Source organism: Trachemys scripta, chromosome 7 (assembly GCF_013100865.1).
Source record: "Trachemys scripta elegans isolate TJP31775 chromosome 7, CAS_Tse_1.0, whole genome shotgun sequence".
NCBI classification, from domain to species: Eukaryota; Metazoa; Chordata; order Testudines; family Emydidae; genus Trachemys; species Trachemys scripta.
The window spans coordinates 6,962,672-6,987,349 of record NC_048304.1 but is presented as its reverse complement, the minus strand read 5'-3'; the positions used below and the strand labels follow the sequence as shown (position 1 = coordinate 6,987,349).

Genomic DNA, 24,678 nt, shown 5'->3' with positions numbered 1-24,678 from the left:
CCAAACTCCTGAAGCCCAAATATGATCTAATTTTCTAGTTAAATCAGTCCAAACTCCTGAACAGACACTTATTTTGGTGTATGTGGCTTATTTCAATGTAATTGAACCGTGTTCCTAATCAACTGCAGCAAAGCCAAAGTAAGTCTGGTTTAAACTGAAATAGGAGTGTCTACACAGCCTTTCGGGCTGATTTAACTACATCACACTTTAAAAACCACACTCAAACTACTGCAACCTCCTCATGTGGGCAAGCCTTTGCTGCAAGTTAACACTGGGATTTTCAGAAGCACTCGGTGTTGACCTGTTGACAGGAGTTTTATCACTGACTTCAACGGGAGCAAAGTTAGGTCAGGGCCGAGCACTTTTGAAAATCCCATCTTATGTGGCATATAGAAGTTTGTAGAGAAGATTAGTTCTTGGGAAACTTATCTCACTTAGGAGGAGGCAGCGCCGGCTCCAGGGTTTTGGCCACCCCAAGCAGCCAAAAAAAAAAAAAAAAAGCCGCAATCGCGATCTGCGGCGGCAATTCGGCGGGAGGTCCTTTGCTCCGAGCGAGAGTGAGGGACCGTCCGCTGAATTGCCGCCAAATAGCTAGACCTGCCGCCCCTCTCCGGAGCAGCCACCCCAAGCACCTGCTTGCCAGGCTGGTGCCTGGAGCTGGCCTTGGGAGGAGGCAAATAACTAAAAGGTACTCAGCACAAGCTGATTAATAACAGATGAAGAGGACAGGCCTTCTTATAACTTTACATGAGTTTTTCATGAGGAACACCTGTGATCATGCCATAGATAGGGAACAGTGAAAGCACAAACAAAAGATTATCCAGAGGACATTAAAGATATGTGCAGATCACCACTGATATTAGAGAAATCAGCAAAGGACAGAGCTCATACCATGTGATGATAATTGCTAAAGAAAGGACCAATACAGAGAGGTAAAAGCATTTCCACCATTATTCAGTGGTATACTTCCTTTCAGCCTCACCAGCTACTTCATATTCCCACTTACTCGTTGGCCATCTTACTCCACTGAATTTACTAATAGGGGAATCGGAAACATTGTAATGATTCACAATTCCTCCATTTCCCATCCTAAAGAGATTGATAATTTTGTCTTAGGGGTAAATGACATCTACCTCTATCATTCTGCAAAGCAAGGTCATTATGAATTGGCATAGAAGAGTACAGCACTGTCCAATAAGAGTTATAATGCAATCACTAAATTCAGCGCAACTGAACACATTATCAAAGCGTGTAAAATCTCCTCACTTGAAGTTTTGCATTTTTATATATATCAGTAAAACAAACCAGAAATCCTTTTGTGATTGGGCTGAAAAACTGCTTCTTACTTTACATTAAATATTAGGGAGATGACCAATATATTCACTTCTTTAACTGCATCCAATAACTGGGAAATGCCCGTTTTCTTGTGACGATCTGACTTATTTTGACTGGGAGAAACTACGCTTATTTTCCACACCACTTCACCTCGCGCCATCCTCATTAGACTACATCCCATGTTTCAAAGAAATCCAGTGGAGCTTGACACACCGTTACTCATGCATCATATTGTATTCAAGATTTAACAAGTAGTCCAGGAGAGATTTCTCTGCAGGTAGAAAGTACCACGAATGCTGGAGAATAATAACCACATTACCCAGAAACTGGCAAGACAGTGTTCTTCAGAGGCACAAGTCAGTCCTCATTGACATTTTTAATATACTCTGCTCCTTACTCGGAATTGATTGTAAGGTGCCAATCCAGATCTCAAAAAGAAATCCAAATTCTTCTGAGTCTTTAGACATAGCTGAAGCTAAACCTTCTATTTCCTTATTTTATTATTTTTCTAAACAAAATATAATAATCAAATCCCACCAGTTTGTGTTCTGTTCTAACACTTTGTATTTCAGGCTAACCGATTCGTACGAACTCTTTTGCAGTATTTGGGAAAGAGAAAGCTGGTTGTCAGGATTGTGGACTTATTTGTAGTTAACCACACTACTGCTCTTGCACTAGACCCATGTACTAATGCATCTTTCAGAGGCATCTGAAACACAACAGACCAGGTATTACAAGTTGCTATTGAGGGCTTACGTAGAACATTTAAATTGGGTTGATGCAGGACATGTTTTCCTCAGAAATGTGGTACAGTGCTATTCCCAGCTTTGTGACTTGGGAGAGCAGCTCCGGAGGACCATTTTAGTCTGTAGTCTGCCACGACCCTTGCACTTTAGATCTATTTTAGGCGTTTATCAGGCCTCTATTACTGTAGTAGCTGAGCACCTCGCCATCTTTGATGTATTTATCCTCACAACCCCCTTTTGAGATAGCGCTGTTATCCCCATTGTATAGATGAGGAGCTGAAGCCCAGAGAGTAGGCGCTAGATCCACAAAGGGATTTAGGAACCCACCTGACACTTTAGGCACCTAAATCCAAAGTTTAGATCCTCAAAACCCCTACTCAGCTGCCACCTAACTCTGTAGGCACCTAAATTTCCACAGTGCCTAAATTTCTGCTGGTAAAGTCCCCTACTTTTCTATCAGTGTGCATGAGCACAGGCACCAAAGTCCTGTGCTGTGGAGCGTCTCCTCACTCACCCTTAGGGCCCAGGGGCTATGGATTCCACTGGAAGGCAGGCATTGCAAATTCCCTCTGCAGGTCTAGCCCCAAGGCCACACAAGAAGTCTGTGGTGGAGCAGGGATTTGAACTGGGATTGTGCAAGTCCCAGGCTAGAGCCCTGACCATTAGGCCGTCCTCCCTCTCCATTAGCCAGCTGATGAAAGGGATTTTAAGTTCAGATGGTGACCTTCCCTTGCTCATTCTGACCTGGAAATGCTAACGCAAACCTCGGTGACAACTGCATTGTACTACTGCAACACCACTTCCCAGTGCCCAAGAGCCAGAAGAGCAGGGGATGGGAAATCTGGCTTTCTGAGCTGGCCAGCTCTCAGCCTGTGGATCAAGGTTTAACATTTCCATAGACCATCGGGCCCCATCCTATGCTACTGATGCTTGACCCAGGGCAGCATATCTAGAGTAAGAATAAATGGGGGGGAAAGGCTGGTTTCAAGGCTGCAGAGGAGTAAAATAGCTTTGGGGTGACGTTTTCAAAAGTGACTTAGGAGCCACTGACTTTCCATGAGACTTAGGAAAGGGCCAGGCTTTAAACGTATTTAGGCACCTAACAACTCCCAGTGAAATCAATGGGAGTCAGGCCCCCTAAATACCTTCAAAAATCTGGCCTTGAGTCTGCTTTGCAAATGCGACTTATAAGAACGTACGTCACCTGGATGCTTTTGAAAATTTTACCCTTACCCTTTATTTTTGCTGCTATAGCTGCTCTGGGCCCATGAAACACTTTGTCCTAGGATTAAGGTTTTGTTTTCTAGAGTTCTTGGGAAAGACGTATTCACTTTAATGCGTTTTTGTTTATGTACTGAGAGGGCTGGGAAGCCTTCATTGTTGAGCACCATGCAAATTTAATTTATGATTCAACCTGGTGCTAAGGGAGCATTTTTCAGTCTGGGGACATTCATTCTTAAACGCCATTTGCATAAGTTTACTCTTAATCAAATGAAAATCCAATGTGCTACACTTCTATAGCACCTCGTATCCAAGGAGCAGAGAGAGTGCTTTAGAGACATTAAATTAAATCTCTCAATACCCAGGCAAGGTAATTATTGCAGCCATTTGGGGAAAACTACAGCACAAAAACTATGCTAAAGGAGATACCTTTAGACTGTAGCAGAGCTGGTACTAGATCCCTGATTTCTCATCCCAGCCCTGAAAGATTCTGCACAGCAAGATAAATTGTTTTCCTTTTGTCTCTGAACTGGAATTGTTAGCCTTGGCCTTTACACCGCCTCTTGATCTTGAGGCCTGATCCAACTCCCACTGAAGTCTTTGGGAATTTTCTCATTGATTTTTATGCAGATTGTACGGGCCCTGGCTCTTTAAAAGTGAACCACAAAGCGTACTCATTACATTTATAGCATTTATTTATATAGGACCAAAACTGTGCCTGGTGCTGTACAGAGAGGTAAAGAAACTGGCCTAATTCTGATCTCACTACCTAGTTTAAAGCCTGTCTAATTCCACAGAGTTACTCCTGATAGACACCACTACACAATCAGAATCAGACGCAGTATTCTGCTATGGAATACGTACTCTCAATGATGCAGAGATTCTCTCAAACATTCTCGGCCCTCCCAATAAAACACACACTTTGCTACGTCTGAAGTATGTGGTCCTCACTTTCCTTCCGTTGCTCAAGGTGTCTGGCAAAAGATCCAGGAAACCTGAATAGAGCGGGAACATGAGGCAGCCTCAGACCTGAGCTACAGTAGAAGAGTTCTACCAGTTTAAGGAAACTGATTTTAAAAATTAAGACTGAAAACCTACTCAAATCGGTCAACCCTAACATAAATTAGTACTTCACCAGCATGAGCGAAACCAATTAAAGTGAGGGTTAAACCAGTTTGAGTGCCTCTACATTAGGGGTTTGCACTCTTAATTATGATGATTTCAAATAGATTTCATTATGCCAGTGCTATTTTTCTAATATAGCCAAGCCCTGAGACTCAGAAGTCCCTCCTTACTCATTTGAATGTAGAAAAAAAATGCATCTCTGATTGCATCTGAATGTGGTATCACCATCAGAAAGCTTGGCAATCACTTCCAGGAAGGAGGGGGAAAAGGAGGACCCATTATTTGTAATGTAGAAAAGCCAACAAAAAGTGAGTTTAACTTCAAATCCCTTTTCAAACAGAGGAGCAACAAAAATATTTTGTTTTATGCACTTTGCATTAGATCTGCCACAACTTTGCAGACAAAAACTTCTTTCTAACTCAGACTCTCACACGCTGCTCAAAACAGGTTAATATTTCTGGTAAATGACAGATTCTGATCACCTCAGTTACTATCTAAGATGTTCCCCTTAATAGATTGAATACTTGTTTTTTTAATTTCAAATGTGAGGCTGATTAATAACATCAATTAGCATATGTTATTAAGATACTGTGATTATCATTCTAGTTGGAAATTCCTCTCCTGATCCCTTCAGTTTACTAATTAAAATTATATCCTCGCCACTAGAACCTTCTTCTCATTTCATTTATTACCTATGATTTTAACCAACAGCATCCTTTTTTCTAAGTCCTAAAGAATCTGTTTATGGATTTCCTCTGGCCACTGAAGAGAAAAAATAAAATCAACTGAACTGAGATATACAAATCCCCTCTCCAGACACGTTCTCCTCTCTGAGCCTGCCTGAAATTTAACATTGCAGTATGTGACAAACCGTTCTATAGCCCTCTCTGTATTGTGTTACTAAGAAACAGATAAAAAATTTGGCTCTTCAGGACTTGTTCCGATTCCTCCTCCGGTTTATAATGATAAATTGGCTCGTTTGTTCATGTAATACATGGAAGGAAGATTGTAATCTCCCAAAACATCACTTTTTCTTCCCATAAGCTCCAACCATGGCTCTTAGCTAGGAAAAAAAAAAATTCAGTGAAGAGGAGAGTGAGAACAGGATTTGCATCTGATTCCTTAGACATTTATATGCCTTATTGAGACACTCAAATAAAGTTCAATGCCAGCCATCTCCTCTGTGCATCACGCAGAGGGGAAGACGCTATATACACTGGCCAGTGGGTTATGTGCTTCCCCTGAACACGGAAAACTCATCCTGAATAGCCGAGCCCCACAGCAGTTCAATCCCAGATAAGCCCCGACTTGTGCTACGGCCGCCATCTTGGCAGATATCAGGGATTGAAAATGCGAGTCCCTCTGGCTTAAGCTAAAGCCACTTCCCATAGCTGGGGCTGTGACAGACATCCCCTATGGATCAGGCGGAGAGGGGGAGCTGTAACACACTCATGGGGGGGGAGAGTTAGGGGGTGTCACACTAGCATTTTTTAAATCCATCGATCCTTATGCACGTTACAAGTGTGGGTGTGGATCATAATCTCCATTTTAATGGTGTAGATGGGGTAGAGCAAATTGCCCCAGGGGGTTACATGAGGAGCCAGTGCCGGAGCGGACTGCACCACCCAGGGCAGGTTTCTGCTTTAAGGCTCAGCTTGGAAAATCCGGAGGTTTTGCTTCGATAATGAACATGAAAAGTGCACTAACCTTATCCCCACCACAGATACAACCTTTCACTGCTGCGAGGTGCAGCCACATTCAGACAACAGGCCTGACCCAAAGCCCCCTGCAGACAACGGGAGCCTGGCTGTTGACCACAATGGACTTTGGATGAATCCTTACACCACAGAGAGGATAAGAAAGCCAGGATCTCTTTCCCGCTTTTTCTTCCGATACTGATGCAAGAGCGACTTCATTAAATTAGCTGCAGCTCCCCTAAACACTGAAGGAAGAGAGAGAGATTCCACACAGCAAGGTACTTGGGATCTCAACTCTCCGTGGGGTTTTAGAAATGGAATGTTCCGTGGGCTATAATGTTCAGAGCAATAACGTGTGTGAAATGCAACAGCCTGCTGCCCCTCAGGAAAGGCAACACCAATGCTTCCAAGTTCCCTCCTTACCATCTTTAAGGAGAGACTGGCTGGAATTTCCAAAACGGTTTTGCCAAGTGCCTGACTGGTCATTAAAGGATGCAGTGACCCAATTACTCCCTAACCTGTCACGCCAAAGCATCCCACGCTCCTGCCTCCCGACACCACCAGCACCCGTCCTCCAGCATCCCCTTCAACCAGACACCGAACTAGCCCGCTCCACCTTTCCGGCGTTGCTGGACTTCCTATCCCAGCTGCTATCCCTTTTCAAGCTAAGCTGCCGTTTCCAATGGGCCAACCAGCATTTCTCCCTCGTAAGTTGGTTGCACCCCGACCAAGCCTAACTTTCAAAGTTTGCTGAACCATTTCCCCTTAATATGGATCCTTGATCCCCTCCTCCTTCCTACAGCCTTCTTTCCTTAAAAAAGAAAGGGCAGATTATCAATTGGAGTGAACTTGTCCTAGCCGCACTGAAGTCAACGGAGGTAGGACAACTTACATCAGTTGAAAATCTGCCCCCATGGCCCATAACTAGAGCTTCTAGGTTCTACAACAATACAAATAATAAGTGAAAGAATGCGAGTTCAGATGAAGCAGGTACCAAGCTGCAAAACCAAGACGGTAGCTTTGTAATTTTAAAGGCATGTATTGAATAGATTCACCAACGGATGGAACTCAAAAATGGAGCTGAAGAAGAGAAAGAGGGCATGTGTATAAGAAGGCATACAAGAGACACTGTGGGTGGCTGGTTAGGTGGCTGACAGTTCCTAATTTGCTGTTTCAGCCTTTAATTGTATGATGAATTTGTTGGCAGTGTCTGTGGATTTCTGCCTCCATTCATCTTTATTTACAAGCAAATCTTGGCTGCAGCTTTAATTTGAGTTTCCTTCTTATCTAGCTATACTTCTTCTCTGTCTTCTCCACTACGTCATAACGGCAGTAATTTCATCTTCTCAGCAGCCTTTACACCACTGCTCAAGTACACTCCCGTATGAGGGCTTGGCAAAATACTACCGCATTTGTAGATCAGAGCTAACCTAGATTAAATTATGAATATTTCAAAACCCACCATGATTAATTCAAAAGACAATGTACATTTCAACAGTCACAAGCACTACTTCTCTTGCCAGCCTCAGCAAGTCCTGCTGCTAACTGCTTAAATTATTTTATACTCAATCCAAACGTACTGTGTGTACACACACGTGTGTGCATGATCAGGCCCTAACACTATCATCAACACCCTGGGAATTGTAAGTCAATTAAAGGGACACAGTCAATTTTAAACGATTGGAACAAATTTCTTTAACCTGTGTTACTAAAACCTTAGAATATTAATACAGAAAAAATCCCAACCCTTATTTGATAATGCTGTCTCTTTACTTTTCAAATTTCTCATGACAGACAATGAAGTTAGTTTCACATACATCCATAATCAATTTCAATTTCATTTTCATTTTAAATTAAGCCCTTGGATAGGCTGACCAGATAGCAAGTGTGAGAAATTGGGATGTGGGTGGGGGGTAATAGGAGCCTATATAAGAAAAAGCCCCAAATATCAGGTCTGCCCCCTATAAAATCGGGACACCTGGTCACACTACTCTTGGAACCAGGGTCTGACACTGACTTTATGCAAAGACAGTGCCTAGCAGAGTGGGGCCCTGGGTGGTTGGATGTGAAGGAGCTACCCTTAAGAGCTATATAACAATCTCAGGGTGGCAGATACTGCAGGGGAATGTTTGTTTAAAAGCAATGGTTTAAACTGAAATCTAAAGTGTTATGCAAACTTTTCTATTGGTTTTAAGATTAGCAAAAAAACATCTTGTACCCAGGTCTAGGGCTAACTCTTAGATGACAAACCATGGTGCTTTAAAAAAAGAGAGAGAGACTTGGAATATATGGGCCAAAAATGAAGGGAACAAGCCACTTTCCTTCACCCCTATTTAATTACAGGGGGAAATTTCAGAAGTACTCATTATTGGCCTATGTACACTCCAACTGAGGTCAACGGTCCACACAAATTACAGAGGCATGAATTCACCTCATTCCCCCCCGAAAACTTTAAAGATCTGGTCTGCACTGAGCTAATTGTGTGTTACCTTGTCCCCAGTCCCTGCAGAGTTATATTTTTACATGTAGATGACTCACTCAAGCTTGCTCAATAAGGCACACTCAGAAAGTGCTTCGGAGACTGGACTTCTAATATATGGTACAGTCCTGCTGTGCCTAAGCACAGAGATCATTGGAGAGTAGTGTCAGATCATCACAGTACTTTAACCAAAGAAAGAAGTGAGTTAAATGCCATGTAGTTGCCACTAGAGGATGGAGCTGAAATCTCGTTGTTGCTGTTCTTTATTTAAGGGCATGAGAAGATTAGAGGTTAATTAGCCATCTTGATCCCACCAGGAAAGTAAACTTTGGGGCTATTTCAGTCCATGAGAGTTCAACATCCCTCTAGTTCTGGATTTGGAAGGAATCCAAAACTCGGAGTGCAGCTCTGTTAAAAGTGTTGGTTTTATATAAAGCTACGTAAACCCCTGACCTCAGAAGGTGCAGTCTGACACCCTCACCCCCAAAGGAGCTTGGAGGGGACACAATTCTGACTTCCCCTCTTCTCAGTAGCCCACATTCCACCTTCACGTTGGAAGAAGTGTGATGGTCTTGGCTTTCAGAAGGCAGCCACCGAGCTTGCTCTCATACTGTGCTCTTCATGGGCAAACAACAGGCCCCCTCACCCTCCTCCCTTCTTTACAGTCTCGATCTTCTAACAAGGTCAGGCAGCTCATTCTATCCTATAGCAGCACCACAGATATGTAGCCACACCTGCCACTGGTGATCTTTTACTGCTTTGGGGAGGAGACATCTTGTAGTGTTATTTACTCCTTCTCATAACACAAGAACAAGGGGGGTCACCAAATGAAATTAATAGGCAGCAGGTTTAAAACAAAACGCACAGTCAACCTGTTGAACTCTTTGCCAGAAGACGTTGTGAAGGCCAAGACTAAGGATGTTGTGAAGGCCAAGGTTCAAAAAAGAGCTAGATAAATTCATGGACGATAGGTCCATCAATGGCTATTAGCCAGGATGGGCAGGGATGGTGGCCCTATCCTCTGTTTGCCAGAAGCTGGGAATGGGCGACAGGGGATGGATCATTTGATGATCACCTGTTCTGTTAATTCCCTCTGGGGCACCTGGCACTGCCAGAAGACAGGATTCTGGGCTAGATGGACCTTTGGTTTAACCCAGTATGGCCGTTCTTATAGCTCCCTGGAAGTCTACATGAGATAGGTGTGGCCCAGTGAATTCTGCAGTGATCTAGCTTCAGAGCACTGAAAGACAAAGTGCACCGACAGACTAAAAAAGCCTCTTGATCTTACCGCAGAAGAGGCAAGGAGAGCTCTTTACCTGTCATTTCTCAACACACAAATCCTCTCGCAAAATGGGGAAACAAGTTATTGGCTAGATTCTGAAAGTGGGAACAGGAAGAGAAAGAAGCAACGCCACCACAGACTAAAACAAAGACGCAAAAGGGAAGAAGAGACCAGATCAGGCCTGATGTTTGCCAATAAAGGACCCGAACTTACAAGAGTGTTTCACTGACTATCCCACAAAACCCAGGTTGTAACCATAACAATATCTAAATATTACATGGAAAAGATTGTTTGTTAGCTAGCTTCCCCAGGAAAAGAGCCAAATGACTTTTTTCTCACCTCTGTGGAAAAGTCAGCAGGGTTTAAAATTCACCATGTTGAATCCAGGCGCATTGGCTCTTAGAAAGGAAACATTGTCAGTCAAACTGGGATAAACTTACTTTCAGACCATAAAATGAAGTTTGCAGCAAGTTGGCGGGTGGCGCGGGGAGGATGTTTGTACTCTTACCCAACTTTCCTCTAATTACTGCATATGTCACTATTATAAACCTGACAAAAAGCCTGGGCTAATCAATCCATCAAGTTAAGATTCATAATAAGCACAGTGTGACTGTTTAACATGGACACTGTCCATTTTAAAATAGTGTTCCCTGGTCGCATAACTGACACTACCTTAGATGATTAAAAGTGAAATAATTTTAAAACATCTGGTTTTCCTTTCCACCACTTATGATTTCATGTTTTCCAAGCACTTTTGGCAGCCCTTTGTAAAGACATATGACGACTAAACATGTGGGACAATGTCAAGGCAGAGGATGAAGAAGAATTCTGATCCCTGGATACAATAAAACTGTTTGCTACCTCCCCTCTTTGGATGAACTGGGTAGTGGTGACAATAGGAAGGCTTTGTGGCTGTTTCCGTTTGCCACTGCTGCAACTCCTCCTCCTTTGGAATGATGTTGTGGTGTACTACATGTCTTTCCCCTTGTGTTTTGTCTGTCCATTTGCAAGTGATTTCTTGAAAGTTATGTATGCCCTGTATCACTGTATTGGTATTCAGAAGCCCCTCTCCGGTGAGATTCAATTGTGGAAAAATTTTATTATACTTTAATTATATAAAATGTGTCTAGTGTCAGATTTTATTTGCCTTTTTTTTTTTTTGGGTCGCTGATGTGCTTAATTCCCTCAGTTCCTAGAATCAAAAAGAAAAATGAATACACTGTTAAGGGATGTGTTTACCTCTCAGTTCTGCACATCACTCAGTAGAACTCGTCTGTTTCTAGTCTAGTTGGTTGCACAGCTGCGTTTGCTTAGGATGCAAATATTACAGGGGAATGTTTTAGTTTTAAAAACCAACAAGGATAACAAGCCAAACATTAATATTTGTTTTACATTTTATATAATAATTTTAGGGAACATGTTCTGCCTTTGACTCCCCCTTACCTCCCCTCGTCTTATTTTTACATCTAGTAGCATGGCAGATGAATAAGATTAACATTCATTCACCCAGTGGTCTCAAAGCCTTTTACTAACACTAATCAGCTGTTATAACACACTCTTTTAGGTAGGTAAGTATCCACATTATAAAAGCAGTTTGTAATATCAAAGCAATTATTTTAAGTGTGCAAGGGGAAAGGAGGGGGAGGAAAGATGCCTGAAACAAAACAAAAAAAAAACTACTCGCAAAATAATAGCCATTCCCCGTAGTTATAACTTGATTGAAACTTAATGACTAATCAATAAAACTATAATTACAACTTTCACCCTTATGCTTGCAATTTGGAATACAGTAAAATCGATCAAATAAAATTTGATATGAGACAACAGTGAGAGAAGCTCAATTTGTGCCATTTTTATTAGGTGGCCTGGTGTACCAAATCTCCTAATCCCTACCTCAATTATTTTACGGCTCCGTTTTTCCATCACAGTAAGAGAAAAAGGCCTGTGGAAAGCAGAAGCTTATTAGCTCAGAAGTGCTTCTTTCAACACTATAGCTGTCACAACATGATGCAAGGCTATTATTTAAAAATAAAAATACAGCACCACCAGTATGAAAGATGCCTTGGTTGTGAATATGCCTCTGTTGTTGTTGTAGGGTAGTAGGAACCAAGCATGCTACAGAGCGAAACAAGCATCCATCTTATCTAAACTTTACCGTGCCTCAGTTTACCTACCTGAAAATGGAGACAATTGTCCTGCCTGTCACATGGTGTGATGCTTAGTGCTTGCAAAGCAGTTTCAGATCTTTAAACAAAAGGGGCTCTAAAATTGCAATGTAACATCTGCGTCTGATTTCCTTTTGACCACAGTTGATTAAATTTTCCAGTCAGGTTTTTCTTATGGGATCCCCACAAATAATTAAGTGGGGTTTTGTTTTCAAGATGTAAGGCTTTCCTCTAACTTTTCCCTCTAGTTAGCATGGCTGACATGGGTATTGTACATCCTGAGGTTGCACTCTGCCGCATTTTATTCTGGAACAGGACATTTTATAGCTCAGAAACTTGGAGGCTTCTTTCATTTGCATGTGATGTTCCATGAATTAGCTAGCAGGCAAACCGTAGCTGAGCTATAGATTGCAGTGGTGGGGGAGTGAGTGCCTTTTAAGGATTCCTAAAGGGTTTTGTGGGATACCTATGGAATCTGATTCCTTGCAATGCCTGTGCTTCGAATTTCTGAGCTGACAACACAGAGACTGGTATTAAGGTCAAAGAGAATCTGCCTGAGGAAGTTACATGGCAGCTCTGTAAAGCAGACAGCCTTAAATCGGCTCCCTCCCATCTCTTCCTTCACTTGCACCACCAACGCGGTTGTGAGACCATCGACACATGCAGCCACTGACAATGAGGTTAGTTTTATAGACCCCCTAAATCACATCCAGTAAGACTGTTTGGTTTCTAAGGTTTTAAAAAAAAATGCCCAGGTGCCAACAATTAAAGCCCAAGGGTCAAATACAAATGCAAAGAGGCAGACGGGGCTACGCTGTTTCTCCTCTGAAACAGCCAGTTGGCACTACCTCTGCTAGAGTGCTACTGCACTTTCCAGCGGCAGAGCGAAAATAGCTGGGATCAGTCATTCCGTTAACGGTTTGGGACTGATTCATAGCTAGGACCGGACATGCCAGTTAGACCAGGAAGCACTGTGATGTGTAAGCACAAAGGCAGGTGTGATGAGAGGGGGCAGACAGAGAGAGGGATCAAGTTTAAGCAGGGGAAGGGAAAAGCCTCAACAAACAGAAGCCTCACTGAGAGGCAGATTAGAAGTTGGGTATGGGGAAAGCGGAATATGACACAAAATCTTAGCAGGAGAGGACGGTGTGCCCTACTCCAAAGCTAAGAGTAGGAAGGGGGCAGGGCTTCATGGGGACAGTAATGTAATGCTCTGTGTTAACCAGAGCAGAACACCTAGTCAGGCTGGTAGAATGGGACAAACACATTAGAAAAGGGGGGATCTTACTGGGCACCCTGCCCTACGCGGGTGAGGAACAGGATTATCTAGGTAACACAAAGCAGCCTTGCCCTCCTGACTGCGTCACTCGGGGTTCGCCGCTTAAGCCTGAGATTTAATTAAACCTGCAGTCAATCTAAGATACCCAAGGAAGTATTTCTTTATGCAACTTGCAGTCCGCCTGTGGAACGTACGTGTAACGGGGTTAACCAACGGACCTGCTGGATGTTAGGTGTGAGTGGCCACCTACAACATTTATAGACATGCAAGCCAAGGTCTAGATTAAACAGGCACTCAAAGCCTTGGGACTAGCTTAATGCCTGACCACTTTAAGGACAAAAAGAAGAACAGGAGTACTTGTGGCACCTTAGAGACTAACAAATTTATTAGAGCATAATACTTCTTCGGGCTGTAGTCCACTTCTTTTTGCGGATACAGACTAACACGGCTGTTACTCTGAAACCTGACTTTAAGGACAGTTCTTTTCCAACCCCTATTACCTACAGCATGTTACAAGCTGGTTAGGCATATTACAAGGAGTTTTGGGTCTCCTCTCAATTATCAGGAGCTGGCCACTGCCAGAGCGAAGGTCAGTAGCTGATAGAGCTATGGTAAGAGTAGCCAAACTGGGGCTCAAGAACTGCATGCAACTCTTCTATAGTTAAAGTGCAGCTCACGGAGCCCCCCAATTCCCCCGCCATTCTCCACCTACCAGACTTGGGGGGACAACACTTGGGACCTCTGCCTTGCAGCAGGGTGGTGGGGTGGGGGCTTCTGCCCAGTGGGGAGGGGGGTCTCGGGGCTTCAGCCCCGCAGGGCACACCTGCTGGGGCTCAGGGCTTCAGCAGGAGCAGGGCAGAAGTCCTGAATGCCAGCAGGTGCGCCCCAGCTCTCGAACTTCTGAAGAGTGTCATATGTGGCTCGGAGGATCAGTAAGTTTGGCCACCCCTGATCTATGGGTTTGTCTGGCAACAGGCAAACCTATCACACTAATAATACGATGTGTTGGCAATGAAATGAATCTCATGACCTTGGGAACATAGTAGAATATAAAGGACCCCTGACATTTCACCGGGGAGTGAAGAACTATTTCTTTTCCCGGTCGAAGGGCATGTCAGTGTAATCAGAGGAAATGCTTAGATAATCTGAATTTAATTATACTCAGCTTCGGTATAGCACATTTCAACAGTAGACTTCAAAGTGCTTTACAAAGTGTCATCACCCCCATTTTACACATGGGGAAACCGAGGCACAGGTAGATCAACTGACTTGCCCAAGGTCACCCAGGAGGCTAATATCAGAGATAAAAGCAGAAGCAAGAAAAGTCTGAGTCCCAGTGCAGTGCTCTATTCACTAAGCACACTGCCTCTCCTAAGACACTCTTCTACTACAGACTGCGGAATTTAACGGACTGCTACAGGATACGTGCAGCTAAACAAGTTAGCACCAAAAAAAACCCAGACATTTGTCTTTCAAGATTGTTTATTTTAACATGAGACCCAAAAGCCTCAGTGAGAAGTAGGGCTCAAAGATGCCGTGTAAACACAGATAAGGCAAGGTCATATCATTTCACTGGATATTTGCTTAGAAGGCACTGTTGAATAGAAGATCGGAAGTTAAAAGTGATCAGACATTTTAATATCCTGGAGAGAAGCAGCAACGCTTCCAAAAGAAAGGTGAGGGGAAAGTAACGTGAACTGAAAAAAGGCACTGCCTCTACTCCATGTCTGCTGTATCATCACAGACAGTATTACACCAGGACTTGTGGCCAATAAAGCAATAGCACTATAGGGGACTACCAAATGGTGTAGCTCCAAGCAAATCAGAGTTGTCAGAGGTGCTCCTTAGCTTGATCTCTGAAAATTGAGCCAAAGCACCAGGTTTTACCCAAAAGTATTTGCCATGAAACAATTAAAACGGTCTGTGCTAATACAGTACACAGTTTTGGACCAAGTCGCTCCAGGTTTAGGTAAGTGTATTTGAATTGTGACATCTGGCCAAGTGCTTAGGAAAAGAATACCAGAGTATCTGTAAATGCACAACAGAAGTTTCATAAAGCTCCCTACAACACTTACAGCTATGAGAAGAATCAGGCAGGGAAGCATTTTCAGTAGCTGAAAATCATGCATCATTTGCTATATGAAGTTAAACAGCTGTCAGTTGCCCTACCCTGTCATGTCACTCTCTGTTTTCTTGTACATCTGCTGGGACAGCTGATTTATAAATGCAAGAAAGTCTTTTCTTCAATGTGACAAACTACCTTTCGGGGAAGTTGTTGTCTGAATATGAATCCCCAGACCACAGAAGCGGGGTGGGGGGGAGCACGACTTTGCAACTGGCTCTTACCAACCCCAAATGGATTGGTTTTAAACAACTCTATCAACATGAATTTATAAAACCATCATCATCCTGCAGTCGTAAAACCTTTTGAAATGGGAATCTTTTCATGACTAAGCCACAAGGAACTGCAATTATGCAAAAGAAAGAAAAGGCAAGCCCCAAAACCAACATGATGCAGAGGTGCAGTCATTGTGGACCTGGAACGACGCACATTTCCTGTGTCCTGCTAAGCTGCAAGCCAAAAAAAAAAAAGCAAAGGTTAACCAATGTGCTTCACTTACATCCGCTTCACTGATGTAGATCCTGGAATGCCCAGGACCTAAATCAGGCTTAGCAGCATGTAATCAAAGAATGCTTTAAACATAACTAAAGAGACAAGGTGGGTGAGGTAATATCTTTTATTGGATCAACTTCTGTTGGTGAGAGAGACAAACTTTTGAGCTTACACAGAGCGACATTCTGCCACACCCAGAAACACCAACAAGCTTTTCCCTAGCAATGGCCCTGGCTTTGAGCATGCACGAAAGCCAGAAGAGGTCTGGCATTCAGGGAAAGGAGTGCAATTTAACATTCAGCCTTAGACAACAGTCTGGACATTCAGTCAGGGAGAGTTCTCCGGGGTGCAAAAGGCTCACTGAGGTGCAGGCGCGGTGTCACGCCCTTAGCCTGCCTACAACCCAAGCTTGTCCCATCAGCAGCACAACAACAAAAAACAATCTAAAACTTGCCTTAATGAAAGTTGAGAGTGACATGCTTGGAAGGGCCAGTAGAGGAAGACACACTTGTCTTCTAATAATACCACCCAGCTCCTACACAGCAGGTCAGTACCATCAGCCCCATTTTACAAATGAGGAAACTGAGGCTCAGGGAGGTGAAGTGACTTGCCCAAGATCAATGGCCAAGCCAGGAGTAGAATCCAGATCTCCAGCATCCTACCCCAGTGATTTAAACACTACACTGAAGACCAGCAGGACTTTAGCTGGGATACCGCTTCTCTTCTTAACAGTTGAGATGAAATCAAATGATCTAAAGAGTCAGACTAAATCCATTTTCTTGGAACAGCCTGTGCCAGACAAGGAAGGCCACAATCTAATACCCCAGCCACTCTCATTCTGCAACTCCAGATTAAGTGCCAGTACTCAATCAGCGCGTGCACACACATAGCTGTGAGCCATCTGGAAAATAAGATATTTGCAATTGCTCAGCATCTCTTTGGATCAAGTCCTAAAATAGCTGGCTGGCTGCTACCACAACAGTGCCTTTTGAGCTTGGAAAATGGAATTACGTGCCATATTTCAGGGCAAGTTTGGTAGAAAAAGGAAGCGTTAAAAACACAAGCCGCTGCCGCCACCGCACCTGTGATAAACCTCAGGCTGCTCATTGCAAAGGAGAGCTGAAGTTAGCTTCAATGTACAGTTAAAAGTTTATATACAAACATTGAGGGGGGCAAAAGTTCGGGCAGACTTCCCCTCCTTCCACATGAGATCACTTGCTTCTAAGGGTACATCTACACTGAAAAGATATAAGAATATAAGAACGGCCATACTGGGTCAGTCCAAAGGTCCATCTAGCCCAGTATCCTGTCTTCTGACAGTGGCCAATGCCAGATTCCCCAGAGGGAATGAGCAGAACAGGTAATCATCAAGTGACCCATCCCTTGTTGCCCATTCCCAACTTCTGGAAAACAGAGGTTAGGGACACCATCCCTGCCCATCCTGGCTAATAGCCATTGATGGAAGTATCCTACATGAATTTATCTAGCTCTTTTTTTAATCCTGTGATAGTCTTGGCCTTCACAACATCCTCTGGCAAGGAGTTCCACAGGTTGACTGTGCGTAGTGTGAAGAAATACTTCCTTTTGTTTTAAACCTGCTTCCTATTAATTTCATTTGGTGACCTCTAGTTCTTGTGTTATGAGGAGTAAATAACACTTCCTTATTTACTTTCTCCACACCAGTCATGATTTTATAGACCTCTATCATATCCCCCCTTAATCGTCTCTTTTCCAAGCTGAAAAGTTCCAGTCTTATTAATCTCACCTCATACGGGAGCTGCTCCATACCCCTCATCATTTTTGTTGCCCTTTTCTGAACCTTTTCCAATTCCAATATATCTTTTGGGAGTTGGGGCGACCACATCTGCAGGCACTATTCAAGATGTGGGCATACCATGGATTTATATAGAGTCAATATGATATTTTGTGTCTTCTTATCTATCCCTTTCTTAATGATTCCCAACACTCTCTTCGTTTTTTTGACTGCCGCTGCACATTGAGTGGATGTTTTCAGAGAACAATCCACAATGACTGCAAGATCTCTTTCTTGAGTGGTAACAGCTAATTTAGACCACATCATTTTATATGTATAGTTGGGATGATGTTTTCCAATGTGCATCACCTGCATCAGAGTCTCTCAGAAAACAGGTCAACTGACCAGGCTGGCGCTCCAGGGCAGTGTAGATTTTCAGGCTTAGGCTTAAGCTCTGAGACCGTCCCACCTCACTGAGTTTCAGAACGAGGGCTCTCCGCTGCTATTTTACTCGCTGCTGCGGGGGCGAGGGGTGCAGCAGAGGTACCCTCAGAGAGAAAGGTGGGGGGTATGAAAATACCTTAGCTGAATGAGTCAGTTAATATAATTGATACAGTGACTTTTCAAGTACATTCAGGTCTGACAAATCCGTAATGCAAGAAATCTAATCTAACAAGGTTTAGATTGTTTATATTTTCCAACACTAAGAGTATTACCCTCCATTTTACGATTTTTAAATTGTTTTTCCCCAAATAAAAATGTCATATAATGAAAAATAGTGAGAAATATATTTTTACCACTCTGGTCTCATTTACATACTTAAACTACACAACTACCAGAAAATGTCTCCAGGGTAAAAGTTACTATAGCTACTGAATAAGGACAGCTTTATACAACCAGCCAAAAATGGACATATTAAAAAAAAGATTTTGAACACCACAGTGACCTCAGACTAGTTTTTTCTTTGACCACTTTTTTCAAGTGGCTGAATTGCAAAACTGTCGATTTCTGAGAGAGAACATTCTACTTTATGGTAACTAAAATGTAAGACAAGTTTCAGTGGTAGCCGTATTAGTCTGTATCAGCAAAAAAAATAAGGAGTTAGCCCACGAAAGCTTATGCCCAAATAAATTTGTTAGTCTCTAAGGTGCCACAAGGACTCCTTGTTTTTTTTTTAAATGTAAGACATATCCCAGGGCATGTACAGGCTATCATATTAGCCAATACTATCTCAGTTTCCCATCTTTTTGTGCATCCATCTGTTGTCTTTTGTCTTATACTTAGATTGTAAGCTCTTTGGGGCAGGAAATGTCTTTTGTTCTGCATTTGTACAGCACCTAGCACAATGGGGCTCTTAGGCGCTATGATCAATAACAAGTGAACTAATGAAAGGTATCAGACCATATCACAACATAACATCACCAGTGAGAAACAGGAGAACTGGATATGTATCTAGTTTATAGCACTGGAAAGAAGAGCATTCAGCTTCCAGTGCGTGTCTTGAGTTTCTTCTGGATAGAAATAATTCTTCAGTGACCATTCGGTTTTCCCCTTTTCTTGAGAATAGAGAACAAGTATGTCTCCCCAGTGACCTACAGAAGTCTTTGCCATTTACCCAACGAATTCAGAAATCTTTCATTATAAACAGCTGAAATAAGTCATTTTATTGTCACAGACATGAACATTTTCACAAGATTTTTTTTAAAATGGAACAGTTTAGAAAACATCACTGAAGTGAGTAAATCAGAGCTGAAATAATGCAAGGAGATTATGACTGGGGTTCTCACATAGGGTGACCAGATAGCAAGGGTGAAAAATTGGGACGGGGTGGGGGGTAATTGGCACCCATATAAGACAAAGCCCCAAATATTGGGACTGTCCCTATAAAATCGGGACATGTGGTCACCCTATTCTCACAGGAGCCAATGGGGGGGGGGGGAGTTAGGAGACCAAACCCCATTGAAAGTCATTAAGATCCAATAAGATCAGGGCCGGCTCCAGGCACCAGCCCACAAAGCTTGTGCTTGGGGCGGCACCTGGAGGGGGGCGGCGCGGTGCTCCGGCCGCCGGGGAGAGCGGAACCGCAGTGGGCTCGCCGCCCTCCCCCCGGCGCTCCAGCCGCCGGGGAGGGCGGGGCCCCGGCCGGGCTTGCTGCCCTCCCCCCCGGCGTTCCGGCTGGTCAGGGAGAGCAGCCCTCGGCCGGGCTCGGCGCCCTCCCCTGTCGCGCTGGGAGGGGGAGGGGGACGCGGTGGGAGGCTTTTTTGCCTGGGGCTGCAAAAAAGCCAGAGCCGGCCCTGATTAAGATCCACTGAAATCCTAGCCTAAACACATTCAACTCATCAGAGCTGTCCTCCAGGTATTTAACCATTAGCCTACTGCAGCAGGTGGTATTTCAGTATTGGACATGTAATGCACAAGGGACCAATCTTGCACTGTGATTTTTAAACTTTTTCTCGACTACATGGCTACGTAGTTCTAGTGGTGTCATGTTTGGTACCATTGTGTTCCTGGGAGTAACAGTCTGGAAGCACAATGTAGCAAAATCTCATTCCAGGGGCAAGTAAGTGATAGGAAGGTCTTTTGAATAATACCCAACTCAACCTATTTCCGATGACACTGTATTATCCAAGCTTCCACCAACTCGCGGACCTGGAACTGGTGGGGCATGGGAAGAACAGCAAGTCCGCACTGCCACGCCGCAGAGGGTAACACCTCTGAAATAATGGTTCTGTGGATTTTTCACGAATCAAAGGACAACCGTACCTTCCCATCACTAACTTGCCCACGGAATGAGCTTTTGCTACATTATGCTTCCAGACTGTTACTCAATGTCAATGCTTCATTTAAAATAAAACAAAACAAACCCCAGAAGTTTCTAGAAAACATGTTGGTATTTTGCAACTAATGCTTTGTAAAGACCAGGCTTGTTAAACCTGCTGCTCAACAATCAACAAGTAAAAGGTTCCCACTAAAATTCAGTTCTCATAAGACTTCCTAGCAAGAAGAGAAGGGGAAAAAATGGAATGTACAGTAGACAGAGCTGTTACTTACTACTTCTCCAAAGGAGGCGGCCACCATGTGTGTTACTGGACTCAGGTATGGAGGCGAGGCAGTTTGCAACATACATTTCACATATTCATAGGTGACAAAAAAGGCAGCAGCTGAAATTTTAAAACAAGTCCAGTCATCAAACTATCCCTGTAAGTGCATTAGCAGATTGCTGTTACAATCCAGACAAACCTAGTTTACGGTTATAATCCAGAAAATAGCCAATGCTATAATCCAGAGACAAGACATTCCCCAAAACAGTACTACCCTTCTTACCAACATAGTTCCATGGTCAATACTCTTTCACTCATGGTCAAAGCTCCCTTTGACTTCAATGGGCCCAGGGTTTCAAACCATGTTTACAATTACAGTATTTAAAAAGCAAAAAGGCTAAATAGTATCTCTGACTGATTGGAAGTTTTTTCCCCCTAGAATACTGTGGGTAAGGGCTGTACTTTATTGGACGATGGTCAATTGATATTACAAATCAGCTCCTTTAAGGAAACAACGGCTTCAGTAACATTACTAACATTTAAATCTGATTGCAGCATTTTCCTAGCTAGAATCTGCCTCCTATTTTACAGTTTAGCTCCAGAAGCAACAGCAATTCATTTGAGAGAAAGAAAATGAAATCCTCCTGAGAGCTTGAACATTCATTACACTGTAATCCAATGGGCAAGGAACAGTTTTATTTTGTAACAGCCCTAATCTCCTAGCACAGAAAACCAATCCAAGTGTACCAGTGTACTATTAGAGACAGGAAGAAGAGCAAACCAGACACTGAAGTGGCAACAGTTTTTTTGGACTAACAGGTGTCTTGCATTTGCTACCTAGCACATTAAGGGTTACTTGTATTCGCCAAGATCATTTAAGTTTTTGGTCTTACACTGCGGCAAGAGATAAATCCCAGCTCAGATGTTAGAGATGCAAATCCTGAAAAAGCTGACATCTCTCACGGGGGAACAGATTTTAATTGTGCAAAAGGACTGCATGTATTGCCTTCTGCAGTTAATCAAAAGATGCTTATCGCCTCAAAAGGAGATAACGAAAGCGGAGATAAAGAACAGAATTTTTTTTATATATCATCTTTTGAAGGACATGGAACATTTGAAGGTGTCAGTGGATTGGTCTGTGAACTTAACATTTACAAACGTGACAGCCTAGCTGGACTTCATTTTGCAAAGACGAAGAGAGCAAACAGATCTCAGGAATTGCAAACATTTTTCTTCAGACACTAGAACTGTTTTGTTTCTGAAAGACAGTGCCAATTTCAAAAGGCCTCCTCAAAGCTTCCCTCAGTTTCTAAATGACTTATAATTATTTATTTCTCTCCCCAGGAAAACAAAGAGAACATTCCCTGCTAGAATTTGGCTCTTAAAGACCAGAGGGGAGCATATGCATGTACACAAGATACCCTTGTGTATGGGGAGACTTTGGCAAACCAGTAAAGTGCTTGAAACCACTATGGCTTACTGTTAAAAAGCAACATAGTCAGCAGGCTATAAAGTGGCCATGCAGCTTGACCAAGGCAGGAGGGGAGAGGGTTTTGGGTGCCTCAGAAAGGGCAGCTTGACCCCGCGTCCTTCCTGATAAAAATTGTGTTCAAGTTGCAGATACATGCATTTGAAAAGAGCAGGATGTACCCTCAGGAACGTCTATTGGGGTCTCAAGGCTGCAGGCTCTAGAAAAACCCACACCTGGTTAATCAATAATCAGAAGGAACCTCTTGCACGATCATTAAAACTGCTTACTTAACAAGGTTTCTTTAAGGGACATTCTATTACTAATGTATAAATAAGGGGGAAAAGCTTGAGATAGCGGGGACTCTTCGGGACCGGTCTCTCCCTCTGGATGCATTTTGTGTTCCCCACCGGCAGACGGGCTGCCGCTGTGCCACTCAAGAGCCACACTCAGCGTTGGTAATTATCAAGGGTTGGGGGTGTTTTACTAATCTTGTTGTGGACGTGTGTAAGTGCTCGAGTCTAAGTAAAGTTTAGCTTTAAGTGAAAGCACTCTTGTGTTCTCCTGTTTGTGCCAGCCATCTATCGGTCGGACGGCCGTGTCTCCCCTGATTTATTTCCTGACCCCTCCTCGCACAGAGTAAAAGATACCAAGAGCTTTGGGTTGAAAGAACCCCAGGTAACACTTGGAGCATTCATATTCATGATCACTGCAGTCAGACATGACCAGGATTTAAAGGCAAGAGTCTCCAGGATGGGGACTTGTGTCTTCTTTTATATTTGGACAATGCTTAGCACATTGTAGGCGCTGCTGAAAACAGGAAGGAAGTGGCAAGAGAGAGATGGAAGGGAAAGGGAACAGCTTCCATAGTGTAAAGCCAAAAATTGGATTTTTAAGTGAAGAGCTGATGAAAAGAATAGCATCAAGGCTTCCAGAAGAGTATCTGGACACGGTGGCGTCACCATGATGGTGCATAGGAATCTGAATTGTGAAACACAAAGCAGTACCACCAGTAGTTAGCATTTGCAGATTTATAAAATTGGAAAGAGAAACAATATATAGGGGGGAGGTGGGGATTTATCTTTTGGAACCCTACATTACATAACTTGGCACCAGTGTGATTACATCGATTTAGTTACACTGGTGCAATCTACTAATATTGGCACACTGCCCCAGTGCAAAATGGGGCATGCCATGGTGTGATTTACTCAGGTACAGTGCAATGCAGCAAGTCTACATTAGGGGTCATCATTACAATGGTGCACACACAGCCCCACCCAGCTGGATCCCTGCACCCACACAAAGCCTCATAACTTCAACAGGGGGTCCTATGTGGAGCTGCTAGCACGATCGGAGGCTGGCAGAGAAAGGACAGACTTGACTATGCCGTTCCCCTAGAGGAAGACAGGGATTAACACAAGCACAATCCACACAGTTTTTACCATTCGGAAAGGATCCGACAGCAGCAGAAGGAACGCCAGAGTAGATGCCGCGAAAGCCACCAGCCTTCTTAAATCCTTGGGGACTCTGCAGTCGGGTTTTTATGGTATCCAGAGGGAATAATATCAAGTCAACGCACACACCAGCTATCCCACCAGCCTTCAAGATAAACAGAAGTAAAGCAAATTAACATCAACGTCTTGCCTACACACATGCTGCTATGAGACGTGTCTAAAGGACATTATTGAATCTAGCCATTTGCAGCAAACTAGTGGCTCGATCATTCATTGGCAGATTTCTCCAATAATTACTTTTTAACTACAAGTGACCACGTGTAGATTGATGTCAAGGACCAGCACAGTATACAAAAAGAACAGTGCAACATTTTAACCATTCTTTCATTTCGCCTCACGGTTTTGGGTTGAGTGAAGGTAGTAACGCAGCTCCAACAACTCTGAGCCAGGCAAATAAGCCCTAAGATAATGGCACCCACCAGTTAGCAATATGACACAGCACAGTTTGTCCATCAGTGCCAGGAATTATTGTGCAAATATTAGGACTGGTTGAGAAAAAGATTTGTATTCCCGACAAAAAAAAATGTGTGGGTTTTCATTTAAATTTTGTTTTTGACAGCCAAAAACAGAAAAAATGCATTTTAAACCAAAAGTTTCACAGAGTCATAGAAACATAGGACTGTAAGGGAGATTGATAGATCATCTAGTCCATTCCCCTGAGCTGAGGCAGGACTAAGACAGACCATCTCTGAGAGGAGTTTGTCTAACCTGTTCTTAAAAACCTCCAAATGACAGAGATTCCACAACCTGCCTACCTAATTTGTTCCAATGCTCAACTATCCTGACAGTTAGGAAGTTTTTCCTAATGTGTAACTTAAATCTCCCTTACTGTAGTTTAAGCCCATTGCTTCTTGTCCCGGGCGGGGCGGGGCAAGGGTGTTCGGTTTTCTGGAATTAGAAAATTGGCAATCCTACTGACCTCCTGTATAACACAGACCATTAGTTTTCACCTAGATACA

The 24,678-nt window shown here is 43.3% G+C and overlaps 1 protein-coding gene across 2 annotated transcripts in view; it reads right to left on the bottom strand.

The window, feature by feature from the left end:
* Positions 1–24,678, bottom strand: part of SLC25A26 (solute carrier family 25 member 26) — a 126,953-nt gene that overhangs the window by 97,628 nt on the left and 4,647 nt on the right. The window contains exons 2-3 of one of the 2 annotated variants that reach the window (XM_034775940.1): positions 23,648–23,804; positions 20,748–20,857 (exon numbers count right to left, since the gene is read on the bottom strand). The exons of the other annotated variant lie outside the window; for it this stretch is intronic. Of the exons in view, the coding sequence (XP_034631831.1) occupies positions 20,748–20,857; positions 23,648–23,804 (267 nt within the window). The remainder of the gene's footprint in view (positions 1–20,747; positions 20,858–23,647; positions 23,805–24,678) is intronic. 2 annotated transcript variants of the gene reach the window in all.